At 46.9% G+C, this 15700-nt stretch overlaps 1 protein-coding gene across 1 annotated transcript in view; it reads right to left on the bottom strand.

Moving 5' to 3' along the window:
- Nucleotides 1-12194, bottom strand: part of LMBRD1 (LMBR1 domain containing 1) — a 310836-nt gene extending 298642 nt beyond the window's left edge. Inside the window, exons 1-2 of the mRNA XM_077289961.1 lie at nt 12038-12194; nt 4315-4491 (exon numbers count right to left, since the gene is read on the bottom strand). Of these exons, the coding sequence (XP_077146076.1) occupies nt 4315-4491; nt 12038-12088 (228 nt within the window). The 5' untranslated portion in view covers nt 12089-12194. The remainder of the gene's footprint in view (nt 1-4314; nt 4492-12037) is intronic.
- Between the last annotated feature and the right edge of the window lie 3506 nt (nt 12195-15700).

Here is a 15700-nt window from a genome sequence, read left to right as displayed (position 1 = left end):
GTTTTATGCAGATGGGGAACACTTATTGTATTCCCTATTAAGTGGCACAAAACATTACCAGGAGAGACAGGCCAAACCAGGCCACGGAAAGCTATTTTGGTTCATTAAGTACAGAATGGTATGACCTTTAAGCTATTCCAAAAGGAAAGTCTTTCTAAAAGTAGAGGCAAATACTGAGCAACTAAAGCCTATAAGTACAGATTAAAGACAATCACCCAAAAGTGCGGAAACCCTGGAAAAAAAAGAGTCCATAAGAGTGCTGCAGTGTGGAGGGAATGTTACAATGCACCGACATTGGCTACGTACTCATCCGGCAGAACACCCGGCTTCTTTTTCATTCGTATACATGACTTTTTTTATGCTTTTTCTCTAGTTTACTTTTAGTCTGTTCAGCATAAACTTTCTTAAAGGGAACCGGTCATGTCCTAAAATGCAATTTACCTTCAGATATGTGGTTAATCTCAAGGAAAAGAGTGTGAAGATCATGACTGGCTACCTTGCTGGACCACGGACTAACGAGATAAAAAAAATGAACTTATAGCCTCCTTGTTGCCACTCGTTTCCAGTCACCGAGACGGTGCAGGGAGCGGTTACAGTCTCTGTTCACTACACAGTGAGCGCACTATAACGACTTCCCAACACTGCACACACGGAGTCGTCAGTGCACGCTGTCAATCAAAATGCTTGGAAGTGATTACAGGGCGCTCATTGTATAGGACAGTGGTGGTGACCCCATGACACCCAGAGCCTGCCCTTTGGACAGGCAACCCCAGCCACTACTTCAGCTGGATCTGCATCCTCGGACACACATCCAGCTGAAGTGTATTGCAGAGCACAAGATGGCCAGATCCGTGGCCAGCAATACATGCTGCTGGCCAATTAAAAGCCAGCAGCTAACGTCACAGTAAACGTGACTGGGCACATGGCAGTGACATCATGGGCACCCCTCGCTTGGACACTGAAGGAAGGCAAGTTGGAGTGTTTATTGTGGGGTTTTCTCTGTGCACTGAACAACAGTGGCGTCGGCAGGATGGGGGACATATAACAGGATGGGGGACATATACCAGGATGGGGGCACATGTACAAGCAATGGGGGCGCATATACAAGGATGGGGGAAATATGTAAGGAATAGGGGAACATATAACAAAAGGACGGGCAGCATATACAAGGATCGGGGATCATATGCATGGAATGGAGGAGAATAAACTAGAATAGGGGGAGCATATCAATGGACTTGGGGTGCATATACCACAAGGACGGGGAAGCATATGCATGGAATGGGGGAGCATATTCCTTTACATCTGTAGTCTGGTTCCCCTGCTCCGCTCTGTGACTGCTCTCAGCAGCCCCTTCCTGCGTTCTGCACAAGTTGTTTTAATCTAAACTAAAACCTCAGTATTCAGGTTAAATTGCCGTGTTAGCAGATTGCCATAAATAAGTGGAGCTTGGGCACTTGGGCTCTAAAAAGGTTTGCCATCATTGGTATAGGAAATAACTTCATATTATCCCGGTGCTCCATTAGAGGTGGCAAAAAGGATTTAAAGGGGTAGTCCCATCTCCAAGATCCTATCCCAATATGTAGTAGGAATAATAATATTATTATTGTTTACTATTAATAAATAATATTAGCAAATAGATCCAATTAGAAATGTAGTATAGTTATTCTGATTCGTTATGTCTCTTTACTCATGTGCAGGCATTGCAGGACATTAGGTATCCATGGCTATGACCACTAGCAACTAGCTAAGTGTCATTATATCAGTGGTCGCAACCATGGATACCTAAGGTCCTGCACATGAGGAAAGAGACAGTGTCAGTATGTCATGCGAGTGTGCACTTTTCCATCACTTACCATCCGTATGACATGCATATGCAATCTGTACGCAATGCATTTTCATCATCAGCTTTTACATACTGTAATTTTCTATGTCATTAAAGCTAATTTACAAACTAATAACTAATAACTCTGGGCCTGGGCGCGCCGCCTCCTCTTACTTCATTAGCATTCCCGGCGCCTGCACTGTTAGGCTGTGTGCACATGTAGCAGATTTTTTGCGTTTTTTTCCCGTTTTTTCGCTATAAAAACGCTATAAAACCGTGGAAAAAAAGCTCACATTAAGCATTATATTTAATAGAATGCAATCTGCATTTTTTGTGCACATGCTACGTTGTTTTCCTGAGCGGAATCGCATTCCAGAAAAAAATGCAGCATGTTCATTAAATTTGCGGAATCGCGGGGATTCCGCACACCTAGGAATGCATTGATCTGCTTACTTCCCGCATGGGGCTATGCCCACAATGCGGGAAGTAAGCAGATCATGTGCGGTTGGCACCCAGGGTGGAGGAGAGGAGACTTTCCTCCACAGACTGGGCACCATATAATTGCTGCCTTCGGAAGGTGAGTATAACCATTATTTTTTTTTTTTATTATTTTTTTTTTATTATTTTTAACATTCTATCTTTTACTATTGATGCTGCATAGGCTGCATCAATAGTAAAATGTTGATCACACTTGTCAAACACTATGTTTGACAAGTGTGACCAACCTGTCAATCAGTTTTCCAAGCGATGCTACAGATCGCTTGTAAAACGCTAGCATTCTGCAAGTTAATTATGCTTGCAAAATGCTAGTTTTTAGCAGGAATATGCATGTCAATTCCGCATGCGATATACCCGCGGCAGGAGTTGCAGAATTGCCGTGGAAATTTCCGCGGCAATTCTGCAACGTGTGCACTTAGCCTAAGTATTTTTTTCCGGGCATGCGCAGTTGTGCTGCCCTTCGAACTTACAGCGCAGGCGCCAGGGACGCTAATGAAGTAAGAGGATGCGGCGCCCGGCACGCACAGGCCCGGGGTGACGGCTGTGCTGCGTCTGATTAGGGGGGGAAAGACCCGCCCCAGGGACGATTTCACGGTATGAGGGGGCACATTTTATAAGCATTTATTTCAGCGTGTGCAGGGAGCATAACTAAAAGAGCCAACTTGTCAGAATGCAGCATTAGTGCTGCACGAGGTGGCTCTTTTGGTTACAAACACCTGAGGGGGGGGTGACAGGTTCCCTTTAACAGTCGCTGGTGGATCACAAATCCACCCGCGGCTGTTAGAGGCACATGACAGCAGATCATATCAGCTGTCATGTGCAGGGAAAGATATGGGCTTAGCAACAGAGCCTGCATCAAAGGCAGGGAGACGTACCTATATGTCCAAGGTTGTGAAGGTTTAACCCCTTAGTGACGTAGCAAAATTTTTGAAATCTGACCAGTGTCACTTTATGTGTTAATTACTCTGGAACGCTACAACAAATCCCAGTGATTCTGAGATTGTTTTTTCGTGACACATTATACTTTATGATAATTGTAAATTTAGGTCGATATGTTTAGTTTTATTTATAAAAAAATATCAGCAATTTGAGAAAAATGTTAAAAAAATTAGCCATTTTCAAACTTTGAATGATTCTCCCTTTAATCCAGATAGTCATACCACAGCAAACCATTAATAAATAACATTTCCCACATGTCTGCTTTGCATCAGCACCATTTGTAAAATGTTATTTTATTTTGTTAGCATTTTATGAGGTTTGAAAATGTAACAGTAATTTTTAATTTTTTGCAAGCAAATTTACAAATTGTATTTTTTTAGGGACCTATCCATGTTTGAAGTGACTTTAGGGGTCACATATATTGGGAAACCCCCAAAAGTTATTAAATTTTAAAAACTGCACCCCCTGACATATTGAAAACTGCAGTCAGGTAGTTTATTAACCCTTCAGGTGATTTTCAGGAATTAATGCAAAGTGGCATGACAGAAATGTAAATGTGTATTTTTCCCACCTAAATGCCTCTAACTTCTGAACAGGTTACAACAGCCGTCAGACTCTAAGGCCGCTATTTGGTCATGAATTGCCATGGCAAACATCAGAACCACAAAACCATGATCTCAGGGCACCAATTGGGATAAAGAGGAAGACCCCACACTCTGTTAACCATTTATATGATGTAGTCACTATTGACTGCAGCATCTAAGGGGTTAAACTGATATGGACTGTGCAAACCCTGATCGTGGCTGAAGCAGCAAGTTGTCAGCTATAGTGGACAGCCAACAGCTGCGGGATTGTCACCTGTATGGGGAGAATATTCTCTAATATCTCAGGTCAGTTAAAAGACGTATTGGCTGTCATTAAGGGGTTAAACTATAGGTTCTCTGAAACCACCACAGCTGCCCTGCTTTTGACATCTTGAAGCAGATGACAGGTTCCCTTTAATGGATCATCTGCTACACAGGTGTAATATACAGAATAGCTCATTACACAATTACCTTAAATGTGCCATTTTCATTCTTCATAAAAGACACCAGAAAAATGTCCACAGGTAAAAGTGCAGACGTGATGAGAGCAATAGCCAGGGAAAATATTGCTGTGATGGTGGACACCGCTTCACTCTCCTGACAGCTCTGATATTTTCGGATGTAAACCCAACAAAAAGCCAAAATCCCCTGAAATAAAAATAAATCATCATTAGCTCAGCTTGTGTCGAACTGTAAAGGGTTTTTTGGGGCTGAGAAGTGGAGGAGAGTATAGCTGGCACGTGACAAACTAAGCAAATCGCTTACTTGCGGTCACATGACTGCACACTTGCACAGGCACCCGGACTTTTCGCCTTAATAATAATAATCTTTATTTTTATATAGCGCTAACATATTCCGCAGCGCTTTACAGTTTGCACACATTATCATCACTGTCCCCGTTGGGGCTCACAATCTAAATTCCCTATCAGTATGTCTTTGGAATGTGGGAGGAAACCGGAGTACCCGGGGGAAACCCACGCAAACACGGAGAGAACATACAAACTCTTTGAAGATGTTGTCCTTGGTGGGGTTTGAACCCAGGACTCCAGCGCTGCAAGGCTGCTGTGCTAACCGTGCTGCCCATTAGGCCAGAAAAACCCTTTAACAAGCACCTTAGGCTTGTGTAATGCGCTGCCATCTTAATATATACTTACCTTGTAATGTCTTCACATCCTGTTCCATCCAGATGTGTCCAGACCCCAGAATTCCAAGCTGAGGAAGTTCACCGACCGCCATACTGGGACACCCAAGTGACGGTGTCTCAATATGGAAACTGCTGGTGCTACCAGCCTCTTGCGCGGTACCACCAGTGGAACACCGTCGCACCACACACACTGTATACGCAACACACACCCCCACACACACACTGTATACACCGTACGCACCACACACACACACCGTACGCAGCCTTTTGCGCGGTACCACCAGCGGAAAATCGTCGCGAACACGCTGCCGCCGGGATCAGCCGAATGATTCTCTGACCACCGCCATCTTTGTACAGGAGGAGCGCAGGCAACATTAACCCCTCATTACCCCGCTTGCCACTGCTACAGGGCAAGTGGGAAGAGCCGGGGAAAGTGCCAGAATTGGCGCATCTAATAGATGAGTCTTTTCTGGGCAGCTGCGGGCTGCTAATTTTAGGCTGGGGGAGGCCCTATATCAATGGCCCCTTACCAGCCTGAGAATACCAGTCCCCAGCTGTGAGCTTTAGCAAGGCTGGTTATCAAAAATAGGGGGGGACCCCACAACATTTTTTATATTATTTATTTAAATAATTGAAAAAAAAAAGCATGAGGACCTCTCTATTCTTGATAACTAGCCTTGCTGAAGCTCACAGCTGGGGTTTGCAGGCCCCAGCTGTGAGTTTTGTCTGGCTGGTTATCAAAAATAGGGGGGAACCCACGCCGCTTTTTTTTTTATTTTAATTATTTATTAATAGCGCAGGAGCGGCAGATGAAAACTCCCATCCGCCGCTCCTGCTCTCACTGTAATTAGCGGCTGTAGGTGTCAGATGATGGGAGCGGTTGTCCCATCAGCTGACACCAGTGATTGGAGGTGAAGTTTATACCTCCGATCACAGCTGAGCGCTCACACTGTCTTTTGACAACGTGGGAGCCGCGGCTCTCTGACCAGCGGGGATGATTTCCCCACCGATCAGAAGCAGTGTTTGCAGCGCTGTAATGCATATGACAGCGTGTCAAACACTAATGTCGGACCCCCATTCAAGTGAATGGGGATCGGGTCCGCTCTGCTGGGTGACAGGCTGCATGGATACATCATGCAGCCTGCCATCTAGATGTAGCAGAGCCGAGTGTGACATCACATCCGGCTGTCCTTGACTTTTCAGCAGCAAGTACGCTGCAATAAAAGTCAACCTGCGTATTTGCAGCGTTTTTTCACCATCCAGGGAAAAAAAATAAAGATTTCCCTGATATTACAACGTTTAGTCTTTTCATGTGAATTATTGATTTATGAAATAAAGATTAAATAGAATTACTCCTTAACGACCAACTAATAGGCAGCGGAGGATTGGAGGGGGCTCAGGAGCCGGGTCATTCAGCCATCATCTGGCTCTGGCAGCAGTAAGTGGAGCTGATGTCATTCTCTGACAGTGGCATTTACAGTGTGCATTCCAGGGGGAGTGCTATTCTAACCACCCTTCGGCAATCCCCTGACTCGATCACAGGGTGCAGATAGGTGGCTTTGACATCCAGGGTCTACTGAAGACCACTGTGCCCGTCATGATCATACTCCTGTGAATGCCAGCTTCTGTCTGGCATTCATAGAACACCGTGATTTGTGCTACACATAGTAGCACTGTGGTAATTTATAATAAACATGATATATACAGTATGTATTATATATAGATAAAAGGTGTAGTCGACACACTTGCAACTTTCCCTACAAAACTCGTAAGCTATGTTGACTTTAATGGAAGCTAAAATACAATTTGGCTTTTATAGTTGTTCAGTTTCACACAATGCTGAAACTAAATGTACAACCTCAATATTTTTAAATCATAAGCAATGATAATTACAGCATTGTAAATGGCCGCATCAGTACCAAACAAGATGAATAGAAGCTTATGACAAAATAAATTGCATTTTACAACACGCAATATAATTACTGAAATCACTAAAGATACATTACCAGATGCCTGAAATCTCAATTTAAAAATCACAACAGTTAACGAAATAAAGACCATTAGCTTCCTCTGTCATTTGTTCTGCTTTTACACGTACTCTAGCAATAAACCCAATTCTAACTTAGTATTTCTACTTTTATTTCTACTTTATTAAATAGTTATTTGCTCATATCCTAGATCTCAGGCCATAGTCGGATCCCATTTTACGCCGCGTTCAAGCTGAAAACTCTCCAAACAAGCACACTAATGTGAAGACTTAGCAAAAAGTCTCTAAAAGGAAAACTAATTGTTACAGCAACCAATCAAAGCACAATTCTCATTTTACCAGAGCAGCTTATGAAATAAAATCTGCACTGTGATTGGTTGCTACAGACAACAAAGACAGGTTTGTTTGTTTTTTTAGACAATTGAAAAATGAGGACAAATGATGGGAGCGTCTCCTGGTGTATGTGTTAAACTAAGGCCAACCGCACAACCTTATATGTCCTCATTCATGTTATTTTCACTTAGGGCATGTGTTCATGGATTTTCATATGGAGATATGCAATACTAAGGTGATCCAGGAGACATGATGTGTTGGGGGCCATGAGGACGGGGTTTGGGAAACACTGAGCTAACACATATGAAAGCAGCATAAAATAGGACGAGGAAAAAGACCCCGATTCCAGCACTAGGTGACTGAGTGTTACCTATGGAGCTTTGCTTTACATGGATGTTCAGGTGGAATTGCTTCAAAAATCGACATTTTAAAGTCACTTCTAATGATGTGAATTTTGAAGCAAATCTTCTCTAAAATCAAGGGAGAAAAAAAAAAAAAATCTGTGTGAGTCAGTATGTTCATCATGGATTTTTTATTTGGATTTTCCAGCATGTTCTACTCCAAAAATCACATGATCAACTGGTTCAAATACTCTAATATGTCTTCAATTCATTTCAATGGTGAACACACAATTCACAAGGATCTGTTTGGGGTTTTATTCATTCTCTGCACAATGCAGACAGAACCTGGTCATTCGATGTTGGAGGCAGCGCCAGACTGAGCTCAGAATTGAGAAGACTAGCAGAGCTGCAGAAGATCAAATAGTGATTTTATCAAAACTACAGCAATGGGCCTGGTACACGCTGCTGTAACCAGTCTATTTCACACCGTCCTCAGACTGGGACTACGTTTATGGTTCCCAGATTCCTTGCAGATAGCATTCTTTGCCCTACAGTCGGCTTTCCGGAGCACCAGAGTTTGGAAGTTTTGACCAATTTCAGAGTAACACAATTCTGTTGCTCCTCCGGTCACCAGGCAAGCACACACTTACAATGTCCTCCTTTACCCCATGCCTGTCATTCTTCTGTACATTCCTGGTGCTTTGCATTTCTATTTTAACACATTTATGACTGGGCATGTTATTTTACTGTGCTTCTGTTTTTTTTCTCCCCTTCTTACCAGGACCTTATCTATTTTTTTTTATTGCTCTGTCCATATAGCCTAATGAAAGAATTTACCATTATTTGGGGGTATTTTTTCTGTCTTTACAGCTGTTACCATACTCGTTCATTCATCGTACATTTCCAGGCGCAGCTCTACAAGATTTTTATATTGTAGAAGGAGGTAGATTCTTACAATTTTTACATAAAAAAAAATTTTTTAGACCCCTTGGGAGACTTGAACCTGCCATTGTCAGATAAATGGCCTTTGATTCAGTGTGGCACCCGGGCTTATTCCTGAAACTGCTGGAGAGCGGAATAGGAGGAAAGACCTACGATGTCATCAAAAGCTCCTACACTGAGAACCGCTGCAGCGTGAGTGTGAACGGCAGAAGAACGGCTTATTTCCAGCAGAGCCGTGGGGTCAGACAAGGCTGCAGCCCAAGTCCAACACTCTTCAACATTTACATCAACGAGCTGGCTACCGCCTTGGAATCCTCCTCAGCACCAGGTCTCACCCTCCACGACACGCAGGTGAAATTCCTGCTGTATGCAGATGACCTGCTGCTGCTGTCACCAACCGAGAAAGGCCTCCAGGACAACCTGAAAATCCTAGAGAAATTCAGCACCACCTGGGCTCTACCGGTCAACCTAAAGAAAACCAACACCATGCTGTTCCAGAGGAGAAAGAGAAGATCAGACCAGCACCCAACATTTGTCCTCAACAACTGCGACCTCACAGGAACTGACAAATATACCTACCTGGGCCTAGAGATTCACCGGTCAGGGAGCTTCAAACAAGCCATAGAGACCCTGAAAGACAAGGCCTGCAAAACCCTCTATGCCATCCAAAGGAAACTACCATCTGAAGCCACCACTGAGGGTCTGGCTAAAAATCTTCGACTCCATCATCGCCCCAATCCTCCTGTATGGCAGCGAAGTCTGGGGTCCTCACACCTACCCAGACTGGTCAAGGTGGGATTCCAGTCCAACTGAAATATTGCACCTTCTCCAGGTCCATCGGAGCACCTCCAACAGTGCTTGTCAGGCCGAGCTGGGCAGATTCCCTCTGCACCTAACAGTTCTAAAGAGGGCGCTGTCATTCCGGGCTCACCTGCATAGGAGCAATCCAAGCTCCCATCACCATAAAGCCCTGATACATGTAGGTGAAACAGAAAAACCAGAACCCTCGGTACAGCCAAGCCAAACCCAACCGGACCAGAACACCAATCATAACAACCTGACAAAAGCCGGAATCAGGAAGATGTCAGGTGAGGTATGTCAGTGACTGGAAGAATGATATCAACAACTCACAGAAACTGAACACGTACCGGAGTCTACAGAGAGAATACAGACTGGCCCCATATCTGGAGAAACTCCCGCACCCCAGAGATCGCAAGATCCTGAGCCGATATAGACTCAGTGCCCACAGTCTGGCCATCGAATGTGGCCGACACAGGCAGAACTACAAGCCCAGGGAGGAAAGACTGTGCCAACACTGTGATGAGGAGGCCATAGAGGACGAAACCCACTTCCTGCTACACTGCTCCAAATACTCAGCAGTGAAGGACACTCACTTCAGGAGACTCTCACATCTCTTCCCGGACTTCATCACCATGAAGGAGGAAGAGAAGACATATATCCTGCTGGGAGAAGAAGAGAGAGCAGTGGAGATAGCAGCGCGGTATGTGAGCGAATGTCATAGACTGCGAGAAAGAGAACTATGATGCCATGGACTATAGCCCCCACCCTGGATCTGCCCCAATCCACCTCCCCTACAGCTCCTACCCAACATCCCCACAGTCCCTATCCCTATTGCCTCTATACACTTGCTTTGGCAAAACTGATGTGTATTTGGTCCTGCCAATAAAGCTTCTTTGAATCTTGAATCTACTATGGGAGTATAGAGAAAAATGCTGGTCTTCACAAGGCCACCGCCAAGACAGATGCTAGGGCCTTCAGCCCGCCCACAGATATGGCAACTCATCAGCGTCACACACAGGGAGGGTTTGGTAAGGAGAAACATCATGGCCCCCATTCTACAGCAATGTGATTTCAGAGGTTAGAAGCAGCAGGTGGAGGTCAGATCTGCTCACTGTGTAAAACAGCCTCTCCTGGGCATGCTGTAGGCTCAGTTCCTACGTCTTCGTTATACCCGACACTAAACATACCAGTAGGTCCAACATTGAGAAGAGGTTAACCCATTAGTGACAGTTTTGGTCTTCATGACCAAGCAACGTTTTTCAAGTTTGACATCTGTAGGAGTTATTCTACATTTCCCAGTGATTGAGTTGTTTTTTTGTGACACATTGTATTTTACAGTACTAGCACATTTAGGTTTTGTGTTACACTCATCTATAAAAATATCTGAGATTTTATGAAAATGTTGAAATATTGGAAAATCTAATTGTATATCACATGTACTTTACTGCTCTTGATTCCAGGCAGATTGATCAGGGTCCAGTTTCTGAGACCCCTATCGAGCGTTGAACCCTCCCAATCCCCAAGAACTACACAGCTCAAACAAGAGAGCAAAGCTCTAGTCTAAAAGCAGCCATGGAGAAGGGATGTATTCATTGTGATTCAGGCATCCAGCCAGCTGTATGTCAGTCGGAGTAGCCTTCTGACTTATATATGAAACGACCACGTGTGGGTCAGGAGCCCTGCGGCCCGTGCAGTCTGCGCTCCAAGTGCGATGCCTGGATGTCTTCATTTGGCCTAAAATTAGGAGCAATTTTTCTCTTTTTCAGAGAAATTTACAAACCTAATTTTATTTTTTAGGGGTCTCATCAAACAGGCACATAGCAGATCAGCGTGCAGTCTGAGTGCTCAGACCCCATAATACGGTATGCCCTGCTGTGGCTGATGGGCTCCTGAATTGGCCAATTTGTGTGCCAAGTACCTTCATTTTTAACCTAGTTTCTATAAAGTAATGTGGTTCCAGTTTCATACTTTCAATGTTTGCACATTACGAGAGTGTTTCAGATGGCAGCTGTGTTTTCTTGGCTACGCGGACTGCTCGCACCTGTTCACACTGGGGTTATTGTGTTTGGAGCAGCCGGTCAGTTTTTCTTTCTACCACTACTAACCCAAGCACACCAGCGATGTATCACCCGGACTGAGGGTCTGTGGGAATCAGATGGCTCCTGCAGTGGTCGGGTCCACGGCTTATACTGGAGCACACGGCGCTGCGGACAACACAACCGAAGGACCGGGCTCTGGGCGGTGCGCAGCGGACCCTACATGGACCAGTCACCGCTGCACATGGGCAACTTCCCCCACACTGCAGGTCACAGGCAGCCTGAGGCCATCCCTGGTCCCACAAGGCACCCTACTAACCCCATGTCGCCCCCTGGCACAGTGTACAGCGAGGATCCTCCATACAAGCACACTGGAAGTCTGCAGACAGCAGCCCCATACACTGCAGTACTCCCCAGTGCCCATCTCCCAGGGATCGGGTGGTCGCCCTAGCACAGCTACACTGCGTGCCATCAGATGGAACCAGCAGCACGTGGATGTGTGCGGCTTGTGTGCCCCCGGGCACAGGCTGCACTATGGACTTCCTGGATGGGCGGGCACCGTACGCCCCCTGATGCCACACAGTCCCCCCACTCCTGCACCAGCGCCTACCAGCAGCACCAGCCCGAAGATGCTCCAGCCGATCACCAGGTCAGCCGCCATCGCTCCGCTTCCTGTTTCCCCCGCAAACCCCGTGACAGCTGCTCCTGCCCGTAGCGGTGCGGGAATACCGTCCAATCCCGGGGCTCGGACCGCCTCCTTCCTGTGCTGGGGACCTGGGGGCGGAGCCAGGGCGGCACTCGGAAGCGTCCCCGTGACCACGGCAACAAGGGAGAGGCACGTTACTGGCTCGTGCTGCGGCTGACTGCTAGCGCCGTGATCGGCAGCACTGTCACTGCTGGAGAAAAGGTCCCTGCCGCCCGGCACCGAGCTCCGTGTATGGCGCCCGCACCGGGCAGTACCTTCTTACTTGTAGGGATTTTATGGCTTCATTAACCCTTACCACTTATGAAGCCAGTTTCATTGTTATCCTTTTTCCAAGAGTCATAACGTTATCCCCCCCCCTCCCTGACAGACATATTATATTACTGTATAATCTACAGAAAACCATTCCAGAATTCCACCTGAGTAAGAAAGCTACCCTTTGGCAGGCCCTAGGTACAGCATTGTCCGTGCTGACCCCAGACTGCTGCCTGCAGCCCCAAACTAAACTGCAATGCTGGCACCTGGGTACACTGGTAAGGGGGTGGCTGCAGAGTCAGTGTGCTGCCCTGGCTAATGCTCTGCGGGAAAGCCATATGGCCTGGCAACCGTGGCTAACTAGAGTCTATACATATACAGTACAGAGCAAGAGTTTGGACACACCTTCTCATTTAAAGATTTTTCTGTATTTTCATGACTATGAAAAGTGTAAATTCACACTGAAGGCATCAAAACTATGAATTAAAGGGCCACTGTCACCCCCCCCCCCCCCAGCCGTTATAAACTAAAAGAGCCACCTTGTGCAGCAGTAATGCTGCAGTCTAACAAGGTGACTCTTTTAGTTTTCATTCATTTATTACCTCAAAAAAGCGTTTTAAAAATTGGCCACAAATACCAGATATTGTACCGGGAGGCGGTCCGAAGCGTCCTGTATGAATCCCCCAACTGCCGTCACTCATCTCTTCAGGGGCGATGGTCCCCGCCCCCTGAGCGCTGTTATCTTCTGAAATCCGGCGCCTGCGCTGTGCGTGCCTGCCTGGGGCCTGCGCAGTGTTCATTGTCAGTGCGGCCACCCTGTTACTGAATCCCCCGCCCCGCACTGTTATTCATTATGCACAGTGCGGGGCTGGGGTTCCTGGGAAGGCGGGGGAGCGTCGGAGCTGGGGAGCGTCTAAACAGCGCAGTGCACATGCCCAGGAACCCCAGCCCCGCACTGTGCATAATGAATAACAGTGCGGGGCGGGGGCTTCAGCAACAGTGTGGCCGCACTGACAATGAGCACTGCGCAGGCCCCAGGCAGGCACGCACAGCGCAGGCGCCGGATTTCAGAAGATAACAGCGCTCAGGGGGCGGGTACCATCGGCCCTGAAGAGATGAGTGACGGCAGTTGGGGGATTCATACAGGACGCTTCGGACCGCCTCCAGGTATAATATCTGGTATGTGTGGCCAATTTTTAAAACGCTTTTTTGAGGTAATAAATGAATCAAAAACTAAAAGAGCCACCTTATTAGACTGCAGCATTACTGCTGCACAAGGTGGCTCTTTTAATTTATAACGGCTGGGGGGGGGGGGTGACAGTGGCCCTTTAACACATGTGGAATTAAAGGGAACCTGTCACCCCCAAAATGGCTGGTGAGGTAAGCCCACCGGCATCAGGGGCTTATCTACAGCATCCTGGAATGCTGTAGATAAGCCCCCAATGTCACCTGAAAGAGGAGAAAAAGATGTTAGATTATACTCACCCAGGGGCGGTCCCGGTGCGGTCCGGTCAGATGGGTGTCTCCGGTCCGCTCCGGCGCCTCCCATCTTCATTCCATGACGTCCTCTTCTTGTCTTCAAGCTGCGGCTCCGGCGCAGGCGTACTTTGTCTTCCCTGTTGAGGGCAGAGCAAAGTACTGCAGTGCACAGGCGCCGGAAAGGTCAGAGAGGCCCGGTGCCTGCGCACTGCAGTACTTTGCCCTGAACAGAGCAGACAAAGTACGCCTGCGCCGGAGCCACGGCGTAAAGACCCGAAGAGGACGTCATGGAATGAAGATGGGAGGCGCCGGACCGGAGACGCCCATCCGACCGGACCGCACCGGGACCGCCCCTGGGTGAGTATAATCTAACGTCTTTTTCTCCTCTTTCAGGATACATCGGGGGCTTATCTACAGCATTACAGAATGCTGTAGATAAGCCCCTGATGCCGGTGAGCTTACCTCACCAGCCATTTTGGGGGTGACAAGTTCCCTTTAACAAAAAAGTGTGAAACAACTGAAATTGTGTCTTATATTCTAGGTTCTTCAAAGTAGCCACCTTTTGCTTTGATGACTGCTTTGCACACTCTTGGCATGTCCCCATAAAACCCATTCCCGAATAAATACACACAGACACGATAGTAATGGAATAAAATGGCCGTGAGGTTTTATTTGGGTTACATAAATAATTAATAAATAACCAATAAATAATGTTCCATATATTAAAATTCCAATAAATTCCAAATCTCCAGTAAAACCAAATCCACCCATAACTGAGTGATTTTACCCCACAAATAAAACCAAACGACAACTCATAACAATTAAATAAAGGGAGGGAGGGTGGGCTCTTCTTTCTGCGTGCGCCCGCAGACTGAGGTGACAGGAGCTTGACACGGGGTTATATCTTGGGAAAAAAATACCGCCAAAAACCGTTAACAGCCAATTAAAATTTGTCAATAAAAGGGCGCACAACCATTGGTCAAAGCCGGTTAGTCTAATAATAGCTCACCGGTTACCATTACTTCAAGATTTTTCCCCAGTAACAAAGGAAGAATAGAGTGGGGGTTAGGGTATATGTGGACATGAGACCCCCGCCATATTTCTGTGTGTTTCGGCGGGGGGGGCCTACATTCTCTTGATGAGCTTCAAGAGGTAGTCACCGGGAATGGTTTTCACTTCACAGCAGTAGCGTAGCTACTGGGGGGGCAGAGGGGCCATCGCCCCAGGCCCTGTCACATGAAGGGGCCCACCGGGAGCCAGGGCCAATTCTGTGACGAGGCAGAACACCGCATAGGAGCAGAGCAGTATAATGTCTGCTCCTATCTGACGGAGACTCTGCACGCTGCTAGCACAGTGGCCGGCTGCAGTCTCCCCCCTGCAGTGAATGGTGCTGCCCCTCTGACCTGATGATGAAGCTTTTCCCGGCTGCAGTTTTCTTCACTCTGTGCACGCTGGGATTGGCTCAGGCACGCTGGGTCCTAGTGCCAACACTTTGCATTTTACCTAGACACTTCCTGGTCCTGCCTGCAAACTTTATCAGTAAGTGCTGGGGATGGAACATTTTAGGTTTATTAAATTCAGGTATGTCACTGTGATGTGAATGTGAGGCCATTGGGGTATTGTGGGAGCTGAAAGTGAATGAGGGGGGACAGGGTACTGAGGGGGTGGATGTGAGATGATGGGGTATTGGGTTCTGAAGTGGGGGAGGGGAGACAGGGCACTGGGGGGGTGAATGTGAGACCATGGGGCTATTGTGGGGGAGGGGAGACAGGGCACTGGGGGGTAAATGTGAGACCATGGGGGTGTTGTGGGGGCTGAAGGTGGGTGAAGTGGGAC

This window comes from Ranitomeya variabilis, chromosome 2 (genome assembly GCF_051348905.1).
Source record: "Ranitomeya variabilis isolate aRanVar5 chromosome 2, aRanVar5.hap1, whole genome shotgun sequence".
Taxonomy (NCBI): domain Eukaryota; kingdom Metazoa; phylum Chordata; class Amphibia; order Anura; family Dendrobatidae; genus Ranitomeya; species Ranitomeya variabilis.
This window is presented reverse-complemented; position numbering and strand designations above follow the sequence as displayed.